Source organism: Polyodon spathula, chromosome 1, assembly GCF_017654505.1.
Source record: "Polyodon spathula isolate WHYD16114869_AA chromosome 1, ASM1765450v1, whole genome shotgun sequence".
Taxonomy (NCBI): Eukaryota; Metazoa; Chordata; class Actinopteri; order Acipenseriformes; family Polyodontidae; genus Polyodon; species Polyodon spathula.
In genome coordinates this window covers 66,270,966-66,294,422 of record NC_054534.1, presented here as the reverse complement: position 1 = coordinate 66,294,422, position 23,457 = coordinate 66,270,966, and the positions used below count along the sequence as shown (strand labels likewise).

Sequence of the window (23,457 nt, the reverse complement as noted above, 5' to 3'; positions counted from 1 at the left end):
CCTCTTAAACAAATACTTGATTCTTCCTGCTGATTGGATGTTCCTGTTTTAAGGCTGGAACCACCGTCTAGGATCACATGCTGATTGGTTTTGTGCCAAATTAAGAATGACCCTACACAATTCGGATTTCCATTGGCTCAGTTTATTTTACTCAGACCCTCTTTTCACCTGACTTCATGCAAATGAAGGGGAAAGGAGGAGGTCGATGTGCAAATTAGTCATGCGTAGCGTTCTCGTGCATTTAAAAAAATACAGGGACAGCGGTAAAAACGACAAAAAAAAAACTTTGAAACTAAATATTTGAAATTTGAATCAAACATACGTTTTTGGACTAACGGCTAATATTTTACTTTCTCACCAATAGTTTACTAAACTCGGCAATGCCTCTTTGTTGGCTGTGATTTGATATGAAACTGTAGATATGAACCGGATGCACATGGAAAAGCACATGGAGCGCTTCAGTAAAATGTGTACTTAACACCTAGTGTACAAGACGTGTAAGAAGAGTGCTATGGTAGAAAATGTTTGAAACATACAAAATATACGCTAACAGTAATTTTAATTAAAAAAAAAAAAAAAAAAACTGAGCACCATCCGCCGCCTTCATTAGTCGTCTCGACAGCAAAGCATTGTATAGCATAAGCTGTATTGAAAGAAATGTCTCGAAAGCCCTCTGGTGTTTGGGATTTTTTTGTTAAATGCCCAGGCAATAAAAAAAAAAAAAGGCACAACCAATGTCCGGGGTCACTTGAAAAGCGTAAGTTCATATTATTGTTATTATTATTATTATTATTAATAATAATAAATAATAATAATAATAATAATAATAGTTTTAGTATTACTAGAATGTGACTGACTGGCTAACCTGTTTGAAACTGTGGCTGTTAAATAAAGCTTTGTTTTGCCGAAGTCCGCTGCAGTTGGTGCTGCTGAAATGCAAGCTTACTGTATATATCGCAAGCCGCATCAAGTACACGTAAACAAACATGTTTTTATTTAAATTATAAAAAAAACATGTTTTATTGTTTTATATAACGCAAACCCGGGACCTCCCGCTCTGAAGCATAGTGCCAATACCGCTGTACAAAAGAGCAAGCTACCTTGCAGGATACGGTATCGGGCTTATGTCTTCATATTTGATTGTGTTACCTATGAGTCCTGACCCCTATCCCTCTGCGTGCTACACTCTCCCCTGCCAGCCTCAAGTCCGCCAAACTTGTACACATCTGTACAAGACCAACACGAACGCCTTCCTTCATCTGCAACCGATGACCTGTACAACACTCCGGGGCAGGGTCTACTCATCCAAACCGCCGACAGGTCGTTGTCGTCCATTTTGCAACCATGGCCAAGAGGTGATGGTGATTCAGTATTTGGACGCAGAGCTCACCAACAGATTGCTGCCTAGTAACTGGCACATTTTGTGTGCTGTAGTAGTGCGTTTTGTCGTATACTCTGCTCAGACGGTGGACGATGACACAAGGCAGAACACCCTGTAATGAGCGTCATTAACATCTGATGATGAAGGCCGACTATACAGATGGCACACACATTTCTCAAGAGCAGTGACAACAGACTCTCATGGTACAAATGCTTATCTAAGCTGTATAAATGCTTTAATGAGTTCTTCATTTTTGGTTGCCACAGTGAAGGCCGCCTTCCCTTTGCTGTAAAATGCACGAGTGGAATCATAGCCAGTGAAGAAATGAAGTCCGATCACTGACTCTGTGCAGATGTTATTTTTTTGAAGGTGTAATTTTAGCTTTGTTCTTCATGCTAGTAACCATATATAAATGAGCTAGCATCTGGGAACACAGACACTCCAACATCAGTATGTGGACTGGTGACATTCCGGTATGTGCTACTGGCATGATGAGCATGAAGAAGGATTCAACTGTCCACTTCCTCATGGTCACAGCGCAATTCATCAACAACATCCACGTTGAGTACAGAGTTCATAACTTGTAGCATGTGACACTGTGGTCCATGGGCAACATATATTGAGATCTCATTCATCAACACACCAAACTGTTTTCCATGTGTTTAAAACTCTGAGGGCCTTCTTATTTTTCCTGCTGGTTAAGACTCACCCCTCATACTGTATTTCTGAGGTCTGGGATGCCTTGGTCCCTTTCGAGAGGATTCACACATACTCCTTGTAGCATATTTTATGGTATCGCACTCCTTTCTCTAATATGCACCAAGATGCTGTCATCATTCTTCAGTTCAGCAGCCTGCACTACAACAAAAGCAGGAAAATAAGGCCATGGTGTTCAAAATATGCAGGCGGTCAGTGCATTTCATTGGTTACTTTGATGGTTGCACCTCCATTTTTATTTTCACAATAAAAAGGAGGGAGAGCCCTTTTTTAATAAGCTAAAGTTGTTCTCTATACCTTGATTTCTTTTTATCTTTGTTGTTAACTCTCTGATTTCATATTACTGTTTTTGTTTTTCAAATAATTATTTTTATTTTTTTTTACTCTAACATCATCATTTATTACTATTACACTATGTAACACAATTTTTGTTCCTGGGTAGTAAGTGTTATTTCCTAATTGTTTATGCCTCAAAAGTAAAGGAAATGGCTATTATTCCCCACAAACTTTACTTTTGTGACCAGGACAGTGATATTTTGAAATATCACTATTTCCAATGGGGAAAAAGGGCAAATGTGTGTCTTTTCGTTCACATAAAGTCAGAAAAAAAACAACATATGAATCCAAATTAACATGTATTTATACTAAAGTAATACAAAAATGACTAGAAAAGATTTAGAAGTGAGTAGTTTTTCGAGATTTACGATTATACTGTTGTTCAGATGTTATGATAAATCACAAGACATGGGCAAGATGTTTTCTTTTTCAAAAGGTTTAATGAGGTTACAATTTAATGAGGTTGACATATTCTACCTAGTGTCACAAAATAAAAACAAAAAAGAGATGAACAGTGAACATTTCTCTATTAATTTGTGCAGAGAACAGGACATTGCTTTTTATTGTTTGTATTTACCAGCTTGAGGGCAGAGAACAGCCTCTCCACATCTGCTGTCTGGACGGGTGCTGTTAAGGCTATAGCTGCAGCCAAGCTGAGGGCAGGGAAGATATCCTGGATGTCAGGAGCGACTAGCCACAGGAGGATCTCCTCCAGACCTTTAGACTGCAAGATACAAAACACTGTTGGGCATTAAGTGCTGAGTTACCATATTACATATATTACAACTCCCCATTCATTGTAAATTCATTAAAGGCAGGTGACAAATGCCCCAGTTTGCTAGCAAGCTGCAAGCTGCAATGAAACAGGACAGTGGTCTAGAACAATGAGCCTACCTTTAAGTCTGGGCTCTTAACCCTCTCCACATATGTGTCTCCACTCCTGGAGGAGAGAGTCTTTCTGCAGCCTGGGGAAGTCTTTTGCCAGGAGTCGTATCTCCTCTGTTCCTTAGTCTGGGTCAGTGGTGGTGAGGATGTGCTTTGGGGTGAAGACTGAAGGTTCCAAAACAGCCCATGTTTCGGAAGCAGGACTCCACATTCTCCACAAGCATGTGAAGGAGTGGGTTCATCACTTACAATAAAAAATACATTTATACATTGGCTTAAATTCCACAAAGCTATTACTACAACAACAGTAAATAAAAATATGTTATTCTTACACCTGCCTTGAAGCGATCCCAGACATCCTCTTTGAAATAAGATGGGATCTCCTGTTCCAGGGGCTTGAGTCCCTCCTCTGCTGTCAGCCGTCTCTGCCACCTGTCCCTCACCAAGCTTCTCTCATTCAGCTGCCTCAGAGAGGCTTTCAGGGCTGCCACCAGCATTGCATAGATGATAATGTAACAAACAATAGATCCTGTTAATTTTAAAAGGTCATTTAGTTGGATATGTACCTCCTGCTCCACCTGGGCAAAGAACAGGTTTCTTCTTTGAAAGATCTGGTTGCACTTAATTTAATGTACATGTCTCTTTGTCTGCCTCACACCTTCTTTGTGTTATCCTCGTGTGTGTATTTCTTGGCCCCAAAGTGTGTTACGAGGCAAGTACCCTTTCTGTTTGCGTCTTTATTCTCTGCTTAGTTCAGCACTATAAATGCTGTTACATAGTCACTGTTGCAGAGCAAGTAAAAAAGCAACACATTGAAATTTCATTTGCTTGTCTCGTCCTTCTTTGCTACTCTCTAACTGTGCACCAATTCCTGCCCTAAAATTTGTATTTGAATATTTTAGGCCGTTTTTTAAGTTGTTACAAACTGTTAGTTGTACTATCAATCAGTCATAGCTACCCGAAGTTTGCGCTCAGGCAGATCAAATAGCCTCTCAATCTCCAAATCAGACGTGACAAACTCCGGTTGGCCGAGGCCTAGTAGAAACCAGAGAGTGTGTTGATGGTTCTGGAGTACTTTGTCAGGTATGGTACTCCTTTCTGATTAATGCAGTCCGACACTGCAAGGTTGAGGTGGTGTGCAACACAGTGCACGGTCACCACTCCGGGATACAAGTCCTGGAGACGTCTCCCAACTACAGACTTTTTGCCTAGAATTAGAATACCAATAATTAATGCTAACAAATACTGTAATTGTTAAAAAAACCTAAATAGAATCAGAGTTTCCTATTAGAGCCTAGACACCAGCAATATTCATTAGCAAACTCAGAAAACATGATACAGTTTTTTAAGGTACCAGTCATCTGCAGAGGCATCATCGCTTGCAAAAGAGGTGAGGTTGGTCATCGGAAGCCCCAAGGTTCGAACCTTCGATGGTACTAATTTGCATAATTTTACTGGTGACGTCACTATATGATTGTTTATATCCGCCTAAGCGTTATTTCGAGCCGCCCGAGAAAAAAATCCAGAAAATTGCATTTAAACCGTCTCAATACAAGCCTATTTTTAGAAGGGCGAAACGAGTAGTGCATTTTCACACAATGCAATGCAATCCCCCACCCCCGACAGGGATCGCGCGTCATTCCATTAAGTCGGTACTGTCTTAAGTAGCGACAGTAGAGTGAGGCAAGTCGAGTGAACTCCCGCCTCTGCTGTCACTGAGTGGATTCGGAGTGGATCGGAGGACAGCAGTCGCAATGGACAAGGTGGGAAAAATTACTCAGTTCTTCAGACCGGCAAAGAGAGCACGAGTGGTAGAAGATGACAGGGAAGTGGCAAGGTAATCACAAAAGTTAACAGCCATGGAGAAAACTAACGTTAGATGGACAAATTGATCTTTCGTTGAGAAAGTAAAGGACGTGACAGCTCGGATGATTGATGGTTAAATCAGTTGTATCAACAAAATATCTAGACAGCATTCAGAGTGACCGACTCAGGAAAGAGGAAACGCTACTTTTAGATAGCAAAGAATGTCTGCAAGCTACACTCCTACCATCACCTCAGGCAAGGGTTGCCACCTTTGAGATAAGAAAATACCCAACACCCCCGTCCCCCCACAAAATAAAGCTGTTTCACTAATGAATCAATAAGCAAGCACAATCTAGCAAACTTTGTACACTTTTTAAACATTTACCTTAATTCATAGATTTGTGACTACAGTGTATACATTTAAATTGAAGAAAATATTTTTTTCACTATAATCTAGCTGCTTTATACCATTTCATTTCACTGTGTGATATATAACTGTTTACCTCCAGTCAGGCAGTGAGGGCTCAGCATCAGTAGGGAGCTAAGGGACAGCTGCCTGGAGGAGAGGGTCACAGAGTGAGGTGAGAGAGAGAGAGAGAAAAGATGCAGAGTGATGAGGAGAGTCAGGAGACAGAACTTGGACCAGCAGAGGGACAGCGGTGAGCATAGTCTGGATTAATAATAATGACACAAATAATTTAAAATGCATTTTCTTTTTGTAAGTTCTGGGAAAACATCAAATCAAGCGGCTTTGACCCTGACTGGAAGAAAACATTTGACTGGCTGGTGCACACGGAAGAGGGCATGATGTGCACTTCATGCCGCAAGCATAATCAGGGCGGCACATCATTTGTTAAAAAAACCCAGTAATAACTACAGACTAGACGCCATTAACAGCCATGCTAGCTCTGTGGTCCATAGGCAGGCAAGCAAGAAAGATTGAGGAGGCTCAGAGCAGGTACATAAATACACGTTATAATGGTCGGTATTAAATCAGTATTGTTATCTAAAACCTAATGTTAAGAGAAAGACATGACATTATGTATTTATTTTCATCCAGGGAATACTGTAGTCCAGGCTATGGCTCTCCAGGTTGAGGCAGAGCACAAGGCTCTTGAGGGCGGTTTCCAAAATATGTATGACTGCTTGAAGCACAAGAGGCCTCACCATACTACATACGTGCCCATAATGAACCTCTGTAAGAGGCTGGGATGCTCTTACTTTGATTCTATGAACGTAAGTTAATTGCCAGTGCCTTCCCAAATTGAAGAATTACGTATATTATGATACGATCAGCCAAATATATTATTGTTATATGATTATTTTATCTGTAGGCTGGCTCAAATACAAAATACCAAAGTTCACACATTGTTAACGAGATGTTAGAGCTCATTGGAAAAATGATGGATCAGCTACTGGTTCCTGAAGTAGTTAAGCCCTCAGCCTGGTGACTTATGGTGGATAAGACAACTCATATCTCCGTGTCAAAGCAGCTCGGGCTTGTAGTCAGGTTAGGCAGACTGAACCAAATTGATTGCTTGTATTACACTAAATCTAACTTTTTAATTAACAGTTTTTTAATATAGTTTTAACATGTTTGAAAGATTCCTTGGGGCTGATGAAAATGGCAACACAGCCGTAAAATCCAAGGATCTAAGTGTAGGGAAGGTTAGGGCAGGGGATGCTACTAACTTGACTGAGGCCATTCTGGAGGTGACTAATGCAAAGGGGCTTCCGATGACCAACTTCACCTCTTTTGCAAGCGATGATGCCTCTGCCATGACTGGTACCTTAAGTTACTGTATCATGTTTTCTGAGTTTGCTAATGAATATTGCTGGTGTCTAGGCTCTAATAGGAAACTCTGATTCTATTTAGGTTTTTTTAACAATTACAGTATTTGTTAGCATTAATTATTGGTATTCTAATTCTAGGCAAAAAGTCTGTAGTTGGGAGACGTCTCCAGGACTTGTATCCCGGAATGGTGACCGTGCACTGTGTTGCACACCACCTCAACCTTGCAGTGTCGGACTGCATTAATCAGAAAGGAGTACCATACCTGACAAAGTACTCCAGAACCATCAACACACTCTCTGGTTCTACTAGGCCTCGGCCAACAGAACATCCAGTCTGATGGAGATTGAGAGGCTATTTGATCTGCCTGAGCGCAAACTTCGGGTAGCTATGACTGATTGATAGTACAACTAACAGTTTGTGACAACTTATCCAACGGCCTAAAATATTCAAATACAAATTTTAGGGCAGGAATCAGACACAGTTAGAGAGTAGCAAGGAGGCCACGTACGTGGTACGAAGAATTCTGCCTGCTCTGCTGGCAGACCTTTCTCTGCAGGCGAGGAATGAACACACTGCACAGGGGTGGGTTGTACAACTTTGCCAAAAATGAGTACTTGCCTCCAGCACTCTGCCTCATGCAGGTCGTGCATGAAAAGCTGCACCGGCAGTTCCAGATCGTTCAAAGAAGAAACCTGTTCTTTGCCCAGGTGGAGCAGGAGGTACATATCCAACTAAATGACCTTTTAAAATTAACAGGATCTATTGTTTGTTACATTATCATCTATGCAATGCTGGTGGCAGCCCTGAAAGCCGTTCTGAGGCAGCTGAATGAGAGAAGCTTGGTGAGGGACAGGTGGCAGAGACGGCTGACAGCAGAGGATGGACTCAAGCCCCTGGAACAGGAGATCCCATCTTATTTCAAAGAGGATGTCTGGGATCGCTTCAAGGCAGGTGTAAGAATAACATATTTTTACTTACTGTTGTTGTAGTAATAGCTTTGTGGAATTTAAGCCAATGTATAAATGTATTTTTTATTGTAAGTGATGAACCCACTCCTTCACATGCTTGTGGAGAATGTGGAGTCCCGCTTCCGAAACATGGGCTGTTTTGGAACCTTCAGTCTTCACCCCAAAGCACATCCTCACCACCACTGACCCAGACTAAGGAACAGAGGAGATGCGACTCCTGGCAAAAGACTTCCCCAGGCTGCAGAAAGACTCTCTCCTCCAGGAGTGGAGACACATATGTGGAGAGGGTTAAGAGCCCAGACTTAAAGGTAGGCTCATTGTTCTAGACCACTGTCCTGTTTCATTGCAGCTTGCAGCTTGCTAGCAAACTGGGGCATTTGTCACCTGCCTTTAATGAATTTACAATGAATGGGGAGTTGTAATATATGTAATATGGTAACTCAGCACTTAATGCCCAACAGTGTTTTGTATCTTGCAGTCTAAAGGTCTGGAGGAGATCCTCCTGTGGCTAGTCGCTCCTGACATCCAGGATATCTTCCCTGCCCTCAGCTTGGCTGCAGCTATAGCCTTAACAGCACCCGTCCAGACAGCAGATGTGGAGAGGCTGTTCTCTGCCCTCAAGCTGGTAAATACAAACAATAAAAAGCAATGTCCTGTTCTCTGCACAAATTAATAGAGAAATGTTCACTGTTCATCTCTTTTTTGTTTTTATTTTGTGACACTAGGTAGAATATGTCAACCTCATTAAATTGTAACCTCATTAAACCTTTTGAAAAAGAAAACATCTTGCCCATGTCTTGTGATTTATCATAACATCTGAACAACAGTATAATCGTAAATCTCGAAAAACTACTCACTTCTAAATCTTTTCTAGTCATTTTTGTATTACTTTAGTATAAATACATGTTAATTTGGATTCATATGTTGTTTTTTTTCTGACTTTATGTGAACGAAAAGACACACATTTGCCCTTTTTCCCCCATTGGAAATAGTGATATTTCAAAATATCACTGTCCTGGTCACAAAAGTAAAGTTTGTGGGGAATAATAGCCATTTCCTATACTTTTGAGGCATAAACAATTAGGAAATAACACTTACTACCCAGGAACAAAAAATAATAAAACATTTGTTACACGGTGTAATTTAAATTAAAAGAGGAACCTGTTCAATGTATGTCCCGCAGCGAGTGCTGGCAGTTAGTATAGCGCACACACACGTTTGTATTCCTATAATTGTGGGGACTTCTCATTGACTCGCACTATATTTTTATTTACTATTTCTAACTCCAGTCAGACAAAACTCCACATACGGTGAAAGTCCACAACAAAATAAATATTTTGGCACTATCAGGTTTTTTTTTTGTTTTTTTGTTTGTTTTTTTTGTTGTGTGTGTGTTTTTTTTTTTTTTTTTAAGGCATATTTAGTTCTTAAAAAGGTGTTTTACAAAGTGGGGACGTCCCCACGTCTTTTTCTCAGGAGTTACTATCTTTGTGGGGACACACAGAGACAGACACACTGAATTTATGAACTGTTAACATAGCTTTCAAGAAGTATTTAATTGAAGAGCTTAGTTTGACTCAGAATTTTTTTTCTTTTCCAAAAAAAAATAAACAGGACATCAAAGTACGAAGTTGGAGCTAGTTCAGATATGTAATTATTTATTCAAATTAATAAACGATAAATGCATTTTTTAAAATGTGAAATTTAATGTTAATGCGAAACACTTTCTAATATAATCACATACAGATTGAACACAGTTTACTGACATCCCCGCAAGTCAGCACATCAGCAAAATCGCAGACGCTAGCAAAAGACATGGAATCCGTGACGCCCGCAACCAAAGTGACTAAATCCCAGCCCTACATATGATGTGTTATTATTATGATATTATTGTCATTATTTTTCCAATGTGCAGTACCCGACGCTGTGCTGTAATACCATAAATAGTGCTACAAAGATTTACACAGTCTTGTTTTGGATTTCAAAGCTTTCTCTACATGTACTTTGTCAATTGATAGTTCAGTTAAAAATATTATGTATGGCTATACATGGAAAGCCGTGGAGACCTGGGAGGAATAAAGAATGGTTTCTTTCAGGTAAAGTAAAAAGGGCAGTATGTGTAATGCGGGGTTTAGTTGTAGTTCAGTGCATGTGCTTGAAAGCTGTTTCAGCAATGTGGGTGGCAGGCTATACTACTATATTGTGTATTGTAGTTGGTTCTTCACGCTTGCCAGAGTCATCGTTCAGCCGCTTGGAAAATGTTATATTGTTTTATAATATGAACTGAGAATGGTGATGAAAGCCCAAATCCTAGAAAAAAAGCTGTAATTGTAGACTTTTGAATTAAATTTACATATGTATTGTCTGCTATATATATATATAGATATATATTATATATATATATAGAGAGAGAGAGAGAGAGAGAGAGAGAGAGAGAGAGAGAGAGAGAGAGAGAGAGAGAGAGAGAGAGAGAGAGAGAGAGAGAGAGAGAGAGAGAAGATATATATATAGACACACACACACACACACACACTGCCGTGAAAAAGTATTTGCCCCTATGTGATTTTCTGCATTTTTGCATATTTTTGACACTGAATGTTATCAGATATTCAACCAAAGTCTAATATTAGATAAAAGGGACCTTGAGCGAACAAATAACACAAAATTTTGATAATTTTTTCATTTATTTATTAAAGAAAATTATGCAACATTCAATGTCCCCGTATGAAAAAGTAATCGCCCCTTTAGCAGCAATAACTGCAACCAAACCCTTCCTGTAGTTATTGATCAGTCTCTCACAGCACTGTGGAGGAATTTTGGCCAAATCCTTCATGCAGAACTGCTTCAACTCAGTGACATTTGTGGGTTTTCATGCATAAACTGCTAGTTTCAGGTCCTGCCACAACATCTCAATGGGATTTTGGTTTGGACTTAGACTAGGCAATTCCAAAACTTTAAATTTCTTGTTCTTCAACCATTCTGATGTAGACTTGCTTGAGTGTTTGGTATCATTGTCTTGCTGCATGACCCAGCTGCGCTTCAGCTTCAGCTCTCAGACGGATGGCCTGACATTCTCCTGTAGAATTCTCTGATACAGAGCAGAATTCATGGTTCCTTCAATGATGGCAAGTCGTCCAGATCCTGATACAGCAAAGCATCCCCAAATCATGACACTACCACCACCATTCTTGACCGTTGGTATGAGGTTCTTGCTGTGGAATGCAGTGTTTGGTTTTCACCAGACATAACGGGGCCCATGTTGGCCAAAAAGTTCCACTTTTGACTCATCTGTCCATAGAACATTGTTCCAGAACTCTTGAGGATCATCCAGGTGCTTTTTGGTAAACTTGAGACGAGCATTCATGTTCTACTTAGTGAGCAGTGGCTTCCGCCTTGCTACTCTGCCATGAATCCCATTTTTGCCCAGTGCCTTTCTGATGGTGGAGTCATGAACACTGACCTTAGCTGAGATGAGAGAGGCCTGCAAATCCCTGGATGTTCTAGGGTTCTTTGTGACTTCCTGGACGATTTTACGCCTTGCTCTTGGAGAGATTTTGGCAGGACGGCCACTTTCTCCATTTGGACAATATGGCTCCGACTGTGGTTTGGTGGAGCCCCATAGCTTTAGAAGTGGCTTTGTAACCCTTTCCAGACTAATAGGCTTCAACAACTTTTTTTCCTGGAGGTCTTCAGGAATTTCTTTTGAACGTGACATGATGTGCCTCTAGAACCTGTGTCCTGACAACTTCACTCTGATGGTCAGATTTACATTGGGCTGGGCTCTCCCAAATCAGGCCTTACAGTTAACCAAAGTATTCAAACAGCTGACCCTAATTATCTCTTTAATTGGGTTGAGTTAACTAGGGGGGGCAATAACTTTTTCACACCTGAAGATTGCATGTTTGATTACCTTGTACACCAAACAAATGAAAGAAGCACCAAACTTTGGTGTCATTTTTTCTCTCAGACTTCCTCTATATATACTGCTACAACCCACTGTTTGTTTTACAAAACAATTTTTCAATGTGAAAAATGTGCAAAAATGCTGAAAATTAGACAGGGGGCAAATACTTTTTCACAGCACTGTATATATATATATAATGTATATATACCACGCCTGGGCCTTATCACTACGCCAGGCGTGGTATGTATCATGGGAACCGCACGACCCGTCGTGGTTTATATTATATTATATATTTAATATGTATTTTATTATAGGCTGGATCTGAGCCCTAACTAGTCATACTTTCACTCCAACTTCATAACCACTATGCTAGACAGATTCACATTTTAAACAAAGATACCAAAAACACAAGCCAAGTTTCAAGAAACCACTGGGGCAACCTTCTAACTTAGCTTGTGTTTTTGATGCAAGTTAGTTGAAACAATTGGGGCAACCTTGGCCCCCATCGGTTTTACAGTTGTGCCTATTAGCTTTGTGCTGATCGAGGTTGCACCAATGGTTTTTTTAAACTTGGCTTGTGTTGTTGATATCTCCACTTTAAATGGCTGGGCACTTTTGATAACTTGGCATTTTTTCACATTTCCTATGGGTTTTGGTTTCAGAAAACAAACACCCAGGAACTGGCCACATTCACATATACAGAAGTTCAGTGTGCTAAGTTGTAATATCCAAATTCCACTTTTCTTATTGCTACATTAGTGTAGGTTTTAGTTGGGACAAGGCTACTGTAACTTCAGCTTTGGAAATATATAGACTGACCTAACACAGGAAATTATTTGTCATTACAGACCGCTTTTGAAGGTAGCGAGTATGTAACCCTGCTAATTCCTGATGTATAGGCTCTTTGTACTATTTAATACTTTCTTGTTGCAGAAACTGGAGATGGTAGAGCCCAGCGGGTGGATACACATTCCCCTCCTTGACATCATAAACAATCCCATTCAAACCTTCATGATCCAGATTGCATTACTGAGCAACCACCAGAATGGCAGAGACACTCACATGAGGCAGATTAAAGTCTACACACCAGTGGAGGAGAGCTCGGTTGGGAAATTCCGAAGATGCACCACATTAGACTTCATGATGTATCGCACGATCAGATGACTGTCATTGCACAATATTTTATTGGGGTGAAAATCTAAGATTTGGTCCCCAAACACTACTGATTTATTTTTATTTTATTTTTTTGTGTTCTGTTGACAAAGAACACTCGGAATGAATAAAGTTTATAATATGAGTTTTTTTTGGTTCGTTTAGGGTGTAATGTATACTTTTTTTTTTTTTTTAACTGCGCTGAGGTTTATACTAAGTGTCATGAGTTAAATGTGCCGAAGAACTTTGTAGTTTCTTGTATATTTGGAATACAAACTCTCATTACATTTTTTTTTCATTTTAAATGACCAATGCTATAACACATTACTAGCATATAAACAAGGCAAAAACATATGTAATACATTTTTTTTTTCTTTGAATGGGTTAGTGTGGTGTTAGAATTGTTCCAGTACGCAGGTCCCTTTTGAGGGATCAGATTTTGTTTTTCATTTTACTGAAATCCTGCATATTTCATTTTAAATGTCTTTTAACAAGACATGCACATACTAGTTCTCAAAGAAGTAGAGCTTAGTGATGCAGCAGACTCAATTTTTTTTCTAACATAGTGACAACCCTGCTTGAAAAAACAGATTCAGCTAACAGGACATACTTTTCTATGAATAGCTTTACTTTGGTTTAAAAGAAAAAAACAAAAACATGCACAAGCTTGGAGCAGATAAGGAGAGTTCAATTTCTATATAGCCTTTCATACCAGTACTATCTAGGCATTGTGTCATCATCCCATGGGAGCATTCATACATGTAACTTGCCAACTGCAAAATGTGAAGAACATTTTTCACCCCAGTTTGTCTATCTGTCTTAAAATAAACTCCAGGAATGTGAATAAGATGTAATACAATCCAGACAAATCTGTCTTCTGTCTCTGAAACACTATACACACACAAAGAGAAGCCTAGTACATCTTCCAGCAATGAAAATGATGTTCATATATTCCAGGATATGGCTGACCAACAGAATGTTCTGCTGTAATGGACACAGCACTTGCTGCTTTGTTTTCCAACAGCGAATCCTCTTATACGCAACTGTAGCCTTGGACAGGTGTTGTGCAAAATAGTTGTTACATAGATTATGTTCTTGTAACTGAATAAGAAACCACGATACATAAGAGAGCCAAATGAAAACGTGTAGGGTAGGAGGTTTGCTCGTCTTACAGTGTGCTATCCACCTGGAGTTTGCGTTTTTGGAATTTGTGTATTAAATAACATCGTCCAGATGCTTTGAAACCTCAGTCAGATTGTATCCAGCCTCTTCTGATCAAACACAAAGCAATCAGTAGTCTTCTGGGAAGTCTAGTCTACCCATGATGCAGTGGTCCAGACTTCCTGTTTGTATTTGCAGTCTGGAATACAGATGCTCTCATTAAGATGCCAACAGGTCATTTATCCAGGCCTCATAAACTTCAGTTAATGCCTCAAGTGCTGTATGTGTGGCAAATCCAAATGAAGCACAGTGCACATCCCTGCATTATACGAAACGCAACTGGTTATCTATTTTCTTCACCGTGAACCTCTTCATTATTTTGACTTTGACCAGAAACAGGTGGCAATGCAGCTTCTGTAAATTAATCTTTAATTGCCTGTACAGACTGGAACGATTTGGTTTATAGATTCAAAGATGTATGTACAATGAAACTTGGATTTCACAGTCACTATAGGGACATTTTCTGCTGCTTATTGCAGGAACCATTCAAATAGTTTGTGCTGAGTTTTCTTGACTGCCAAGAGCAGGTGGGTGAAATTCAGGTTTTACTGAATATAGTACATAAATGATCAAAATATTCTATGAAAATATCTTTCATAACATTTTACAGAAGAGTAAGAGGTTTGGAGAGGGATTAAACTGAACTACTGTAGAACATAATAGGAACAGCATTTGTAATTCATTTGCCATTTCCCCTTCCACAGTTATGCAACATTATGTAAAGTGTTGCTGTGTTCATATGTGTTTGTTCAGAACTGCAACACTAAACTTTGGTCTTCCTTAATTAACGGTCTGCACTAACATCAAACAACTAAATGACTGCAATTTTAAAAGTGCTTATTTTTTGAAGGATTTTTTTTCTTTTCTTTTTGTTGTATTCCACGTGGAGTTCTGTTACTATTACCTAGACACCAACAGGGTAACATGCAGACCAAATTTAAAGTAAGTTTTGAAATTGTTAACATTCCTCACCTGGTAGATGCATGTTGACAACCTACATCCTAGACATCAGACAACCTATGGTTAGTAAGTCTGGAAGCTGGTAATGTAAACACATGAGCTATTGCAAAATGTTTTTTTATTGTATTTTGATTACATATTTTTTGTAAGCATGGAACTTCTTAGAGTACTGTTAAATAAACCAACAACTTGCCAATGATAGTTTCATGAATATCAAACTCTTGTGTTGATGCTGTATGAATGGGACCTGGCTTTATACTGTACTTTGATTCATATAAAATGAACATTTGAAATAAGCAAAAAGAAACCACCAATTCACATTAAGCATTCATGTACAAAAAAAAAAAAAAAAAAAAATTTCATAAATTATTTCAATATGCAGAACGTTGTACTGAAATAATAGAAAAAGATTAGACTAGCTTTTGCTTCTTAAATGCAATAGTGTACCTAACTTTCAGAGCTAAAATCTTTTGTTGAGAATTTTCTTTTGGATAGCTTATATCGGTAATATGAGGACCTTAGTGACTGACTTATTTTCTGCTCCTGACAGGTAAATCCGTCTCCAGAAAACTGCTCTTGGCATTTACACATGTAGGACCCGAGAGTGTTGATACAGTGTCCATGTTGACTGCAGCGATGAGTTCCCAAAAGGCACTCGTCTTTATCTGAAAAACAGATGGGCAAAATAAAGTACATTAGTGTGTGTATATGGTACAGCCAAAACGCTGCATGTTCAGGTTTATTGAGGACACACACTGAATCTGGCTTTGGAACTCCCAACAGACTCAAATAATTCTGATGATGGCAAAAACAGACATCCATGTAAAGCAGCATTTTGGCTGTACTAATAATTAGACTATAAAACAGTTTTGTTTTTCTTAAAATTATATATATATATATATATATATATATATATATATATATATATATATATATATATATATATATTAATATATATAATATATAGTATATATATATATATATATATATATATAAAATTATATATTGTATATAACATACAGTAGTTCAAAACTAATATTTGTGTGTATAACATACAGTAGTTCCTTGTGATACCAACTTGTAATCATTAGTTTTTGTCAATCATCAGCGGTCTCATTTGCTATGGTGCAGGGAGGGCGGGTGCCCCCTCCCCCCATCTTCCTCCACCATGCCCCTAGACAATCTAGTTTTGTTCCGTTTTGTTAAGTTTAGTCTGTTTTTGTTTGTCTATTTATTTTGGCGTAGAGTGCCGTGTCCTGTGTTTTCGTGTTTGTTTAAACCTTTTATTTTGTAATAAACCGGCGCCAACAGGCGTCTTCATCATTTCATTTCACATCATCGTCTTTGTATATTTCATTCCTTCCTGGTTCTGACGCCGCCCACTTGGCCGTCTTTGTGACACCCCCCCCCCCCCAAAAAAAAAAAAAAAAAACTTGACAGAATGCCACAAACTGCCACAAATGCTAGTTGAAAATGCTAGGCTGTAGTTTAAGAAGATGTATATAAATGAGTCTGTCTGTGTGAATGGTAGTCAGATGATATAGCTCGTTGTTGTCCTCGATGGATAAAACCACCCCTCTTTCGTGTTAAGGGTAAAATGTGTTTAAAATAAACATAATCTTATACCTCTGCACTTCATTTTCCCCTGTAGCACTCCAATCACAAAGCCTTCCCTGCAGATACATAGATAACTCCCGAAAGTGTTTCTGCAGGACCTGCTGGAAGGGCAGATATCTGTTCCGCGCTGGCATTCATCTATATTTGTAGTCAAAGAACACAGACACACACAACTTGCCTGCACTGTTAAACTCACCATTGGAGGCTATTCAATTGAACTAAACTCCATTGAACTGTAATACTCCCATTGTTTAGATGTTTAAAAGAGAACCCCACTCCCCCTGGTGTTTTATATATTTTACAATCACACATACACTAAAGAGCCTGTTCAATGTTTGATCTTCGTGATTTCTATTGTCTAAACAGTGAGTTCACCAAATAGACCCTTTCATTTAGCTAAAGTAGAACAAAACAAAAATGCAATTATTTGAAAATGTACACTGCTGTGCAAAAGTATTAGACATGTTGCATTTTTCTACTCTGATGCATCATGAGAATCAACAATTTATTCAAAGCCTACACTAGTGTTTTCTACTATTATAACATCCTTGACTTGCATAAATAATGAAAAACATTGAGTGAAATAGCTTGCATCACATGGTGGTATCCGAAGCATAATCAACAAGTACGGAGAAATATCTGTGATTGACAAACCCAGGACTTGAAGAACCAAAAAGCTGTCCAACAAGGATGAGCAATACTTGAAGATAATATCCTTAAGGAATAGAAAGAAGACAAGCATTGAATTGACAACAGAACTGGCAGAAGGCACAGGTGTTGTTGTCCATCCATCAACTGTCCAAAGCACCTTTGACCAGTTCCAAATTCTGTGTTCTTGTGCATATTTTAGCCTTTTAGTCTTGTTCCCCTTTCTTAACAGAGATATTCTTACTGCAACACATCCTTTAATTCCTTATTTCAAGAGTGCCCTTCGTACTGTTGATTTGATGGACAGCGAAACCTGTGCCTTCTGCCAGTTCTGTTGTCAATTCAACTCTTGTCTTCTTTCTATTCCTTAAGGATATTGCTTTAAGTATTGCTCATCTTTGTTAGACAGCTTTTTGGGTCTTCCAGTCCTGGGTTTGTCAATTACAGATGATGTTTCTCTGTACTTGTTGATTACACTATGTAACACAATTTTTGTTCCTGGGTAGTAAGTGTTATTTCCTAATTGCTTATGCCTCAAAAGTATAGAACATGGCTATTGTTCCCCACAAACTTTGCTTTTGTGACCAGGACAGTGATATTTCAAAATATCACTATTTCCAATGGGACAATGGGCAAATGTGTGTCTTTTCGTTCACATAAAGTCAGAAAAAAACAACATATGAATCCAAATTAACATGTATTTATACTAAAGTAATACAAAGATGACTACAAAAGATTTAGAAGTGAGTAGTTTTTCGAGATTTACAATTCTACTGTATTTACAGTAGAATTGTAAATCTTGAAAAACTACTCACTTATCTACTCTATGAACACATAAGAATAAATGAAGCTCCAAATTTCCATTGGCATATTTTCTGACAAAGAAACAACCCCCATTTGCTTTTCTAAAACTGATAGTAAACCATTTTAGACCACTCACAAGCCACTAAATTAAAGATCCGACTTGTTTCCTGGGTTGCTAAATATTGAGTGCATTTCTACTATCTAAAAAATTGTGTTGATGACAATTTGAAGTAAATGGCTGTGAGATTCTTGCCCATTGTGTGTGTGTGTGTACAGTATGTGGGAACTTATCACAGAGAGCTTGGAAGTGAGCTTCAGGTCACTGCTGACAAACAGGCCACATTGTTTTGGTTTCCCTAACAGAACTCAAACCCTACATTATAAGTTATTTATGCTTGGAATTTAAACGCAGATTTTGGTTCTGTCATTTCTTAACAGTTTGTTTCTTTCATCAGTAATGTGCGCTGCTTATATATCACTGTGGGGACTTGCTTTATTTTTTATTCTCAGGCACAACTCTAAAGGCCCACCTTCACATGTCCTGCTATCCAAGGCCAGTCGCAGGCCAGAGGGACACACACACCGCATTCCCCCTTCCTTCAGGTACTGGCAGCCAAACTGACAGTGAGACTTTGAACAAAGAGATGTTTCTGGAAATGTAACAACAAACATTCACTGTCAAGTGAAAGAGAAAAATAAAGAATCCTGGTTTTTCAATCCTGCATATTGGTAAATAATAAAAAAAAAAACACCTTTTCACAGATTTACTTGCCTAACCCTTATAAAATGTTCACATAGTAACCGTATGGGATTGGAATGTCAGCAGCCAATCACAATGCAAGCAATTGCCAAGCCATTTTTATACTGCTTAACAAACACACTGTTTTAATCAACACAATGAACCATATTGAGGGCATTTCTTACTGGAACAGGTTTCTCCATCTGCGTTTAACTGAAAGCCACTGTGGCAGTAACACCGGTAGCTTCCCTGTGTATTCATGCAGCTATGGGAGCAGAGTCTGGGAAGAAGTCCACATTCATTTACATCTAGAATATATACAAAAAAAAAGACTACTGCATAAAGAGTTATAATAATTTACTACTTTACACATTAAAACAGGAATAAGTGTTTACAATATAATACTTGCTATGTGACAAATGTATCTACTTACTCAAGTAGGCAGACAAGTGCTATCCTAGTGTAAATCTCAGCAATTTACACTAAAAGTAAATCATTTATTTCAGTGGGTGAGCAGTTTATACAGTTTGAAATGAATGCGTAATCATTAGATCTTAAAAAAAACACCCTACAATGCAGTCATTTGATCGCTACACAAAGTGGGGTCTATACAGTTGATCTTAATGGTTGAGGATCTAATTACTGCTGCTATTTTAAATTGTTAAAAAGGCCCAGTAGGGTGATGGTCAAACACCCAACAGTGCACGATATGGTGTGTTTACGCTGGCCGTTTTTAGAGTGGATTTGGGCCATCAGGTTTTTTTTTCTGCAGTGTGAATGCACAAGGCCTATTCTCAGCTGTCCTAAAAACAGCCAACTAATGACGTGGCTCTAACTAGAAATCTTACTTTTAAAGTTAAAAGTATACTGATGACACCACATACACTGTTAGAGATGTCCGTGTTGTCAAAGCCACTATCTAATCCCTTCCTATTGGAACAGCATAACAAAGTGTTATAAAGCACAGCGAAAGTATAGGCAAGCATTGTGAAGAATAGCGATGGTATGGTAATGCATATTTATAAACACGGCAAACCAGGTTAAGCTATGGTAAATACACAGTATAACCACAGGAAAAGCATGGTCAAGCTGCAAAAATACCGTAGATAAATACTGTGGTAAACTTAAGTGGTGGTTTAAGCGCTGGCAGTATTTGGATTTGCCACTGCAGATCAACTGATAGAGCCCTCAGTGTTTGTTAAAGTACACTATGCAGCATTGCATGCTTACCTGCTTCACAGTATTTTCCTTGAAATCCTTTATAGCAAGAGCACTTGTTGGGGCCAATGCAGATTCCGTTTTTGCAAGATTTGTTGCACTGTGCTACGAAGTCAAATAAGATTATAAAATAAGAATCTATTGCTAAAAGTCATTGAGCATCTTTGTAATACATATACAGTTCATCTAGTCAGACTGTGCTCCATACATAGAGGTATATGTATAAATGTGGAAGCATGGTTCCTGATGTACAACATAATATCAATATAATATATAATCCATTCCTGTGTCATGCAGTTTGGTCAGTCCAGGGATAGAAGTAAGAGTGCAGGTTTTACAATGAGCTTGATAAGCTCATTAAAACCCGGAACGAATCAAAGTGCTATGCAATGGGAATCTTATTTCCATCCCTGCAGTTCTCAAGTCCAAATTAAAGCTACCTTTCCCCCCATAGTGTTTTTGTATTATATATGTTCTGCTTTGTTTTTTGTTTTTCTGCAGTAGGACCTACTTTAATTTGAGAGTGCTGTGTGCACAATGTGCAGTAAGTAGAACTGGGTTATTGTGTGTGAGAAACGATTCATAGGTAAACCTTTTATACATTTAGGGGCCACTGACTGTATGTGGAAATGTAATAATGTAATACTCTTCAGTGGTAAAATGAACATATGTACTGTGGTTTCAGTTTCTATAAATTCTCTTGCTTATTCTTTAACATGTGTCAGTAATTAAAATAGAATTATGTATGCACATGTTTTCTAAGCTTTGATTTAGGAAGCATTCAATACTCCTATTAAAAAAATTATTATGTATGACTGATTAATGTTAGTGTCAAGGTTAAGTATGAATGATTGTTTTCTTCATTTTAGTTTAATTGTAAACCGCCTGTTTATATCCTTTTACATTTGATTTACTGACACGTACTATGAAGTGTTTCCATTCTTACCCTCATTCGCAGTGCACTGTAACTCACATTATTTTTTAGAGGTCATTTCTCACCCATCACCACTTTGTGGGTGCAGGTGTTTCATTGACTTACACTGACAGACTCCATTAAAATTCTTCCAGCCGTAACAACAGGAAACAAACTGACCATGAGTACACACTGCAACTGAGGGCTGTTTACTCTGCAGCCTAGACACAGCTTTCGATGACCTGGAGAAGAGCACAACAAACGTTATTGCAGATGTGAATTTCAATGTTCAGTGGCTGTATGGGTTTTAGTAATCTTGACTACATCTTAATTATAATAGCCATTGCAATTCACATATTAAACTATGTATTAGCTAATTGTGTGATTGTGCAGTGCACTGATTGTTCTAGTAAATTAGCTGTAAATATAACATTAGTATCATTAGAAAATGATTCAGTGTCATCAGCCAATCAGCTTCCAGCTATAGCAAGCATTAATACACAGTAGGTGCCCCCTGGAACTTCACCTGTGAATCAAATTTAAAATAAATCTGCGCAAGTACTGGCTTTTTCAATTTAGTTCACATCTATTGGACAGTACATACTAAAAAAAGACACAATTGATCCAAATTTATTTTATTATCCACCAAAACAAGCCAATCAATACTTTGCATCAACGAAAGCAACCAATCCTGTACCTGCAACTGCCGAAACAGCCAATCACAGCCTGTCGCTCTACTGGAGCTCAGACATGGCATCTTTCAACAACAACAAAACGAGACCCGGACAGTTCAGTAATATTGCTCTATTCAGATATCTGGCACTGTTCATATGAACTGCAAGCAGATCTGACAAGTAACTTCGTTATTTATATAATAAAGTTGTTGTTTTTTTTTTCCTTTAATTATGTGTGTGATCCATTATGAACATTTTTGGGACTATTTCCCTAAAAAATTTCTCAGTGGAAGGGTACCAGATGAATTATTACAAGTTCAAAGTAAATGTAAGTTTTAAAGTGGATTTCTTTGAAGAAAATAATGACAAAAATCATTTTCTAATGGCGATAGTGCCCTCTCGATGAAGGCTCTGCCATGCATTGACCTTGACTTTCATTAGCACCCTCTCCTTCCACTCGGGATGCATAACTCCAGTTGTGGTGAACTAACACACGGGCACTATCACTTAATTAGTACATCCCGTGTTCACACATTTGTGGTTTGGACTTGCTTGCTGCAAATCAGGAGTGCGTTCAATGAGCAGAGCGCCCCATGGCGTTACGTGGCTTTTCCTATTGAACTTCCTAACAGTAGAGAGTCAAGCTCAGAGCTGTCTCGCTGGAGGTTCAAAATGACCAACCTGCATTATCAGTGCGGTGGCTGCAAATTGATGACCAACACTTGTGTGATAAGTAATATTTTTGTTGTCATTTTAGCTTTTTAAAATTGTGTGGTATTTTTTTAAAGTGACGATTGTATTAGAAAAGGTAACAGACTATTTATAACTTGACAAATATGACTCCCGCCTCAAGATGTTAACCCTAAACAACTTTTAATACACAATGATTTCTTGCCTGCTATTGTGAAACTGCTCGCTCCAAGCAGACTGCTCAATAACTGCTAACATATGTTACAGGGAGCCACGAGAGAGCGCTCTTCCTATTCAACGCACCAGTAACTGCTTCTCGTACAGTACAAACTGGATGTGACTTTTCACGTCCATTCCAGTCCAGGACCTAGTTCCAACCAAGTCCTTCATTATTTAATTGTGCTCCTAAGGCACCAAAGTGTTACCAGTGCTTTACACAGTACCAGACAAGTGGAAAAACAAACCAGATTCGGTCCAGAACCAATTAATGAGCGAAAATGCCAGCATTTTCTTATAACTAATTAAAGTACATAGAAACTCCATTTGAATTCCTGCACATTTTACTGTACCGCAAAACCAAAAATTACCTTGGTACCTTTTCTAAAGATAAATTGGTTACTCATTACCCTCATTATTTGCATCATGATTACACAGAAACCACAAATATAAGCTATTTTAGATATCAACCACTGATCCTTCTTAGGAAAATACAATTTGCACTTTATTTATAAAACAAATGCAGTACACAAATACAGAAAACATTTTAATTGCTTTTATTTGGTAAACATTGAATATTGCATACCAATGACATGTGCAGCTATGTATGTGGCCCTTAACTTAAGGGTCTACATTGCATTGCACATATATATGTGTGTATGTATGTATGCATGTGTTTTTTTTTTCATTTCCTTACCTTTTCCTGCTGTCATCAGCAGCAAGCAATGACATCAGCAGTAATAGTGGAAAAAGAGAAAGCGAGGCAAGTGCGCGAGGCAACATGACTTTTGAGCCGCAGTCCACAGAGGTCTA

At 38.5% G+C, this 23,457-nt stretch overlaps 1 protein-coding gene across 2 annotated transcripts in view; it reads left to right on the top strand.

Moving 5' to 3' along the window:
• The window catches only part of LOC121321149 (anaphase-promoting complex subunit 10-like), a 34,860-nt gene extending 19,443 nt beyond the window's left edge, over nt 1-15,417 (top strand). For both annotated transcript variants that reach the window (XM_041260052.1, XM_041260058.1), the window contains exon 5: nt 12,726-15,417. In XM_041260052.1, the coding sequence (XP_041115986.1) occupies nt 12,726-12,956 (231 nt within the window). In that variant the 3' untranslated portion in view covers nt 12,957-15,417. The remainder of the gene's footprint in view (nt 1-12,725) is intronic.
• The last annotated feature ends 8,040 nt before the right edge of the window (nt 15,418-23,457 follow it).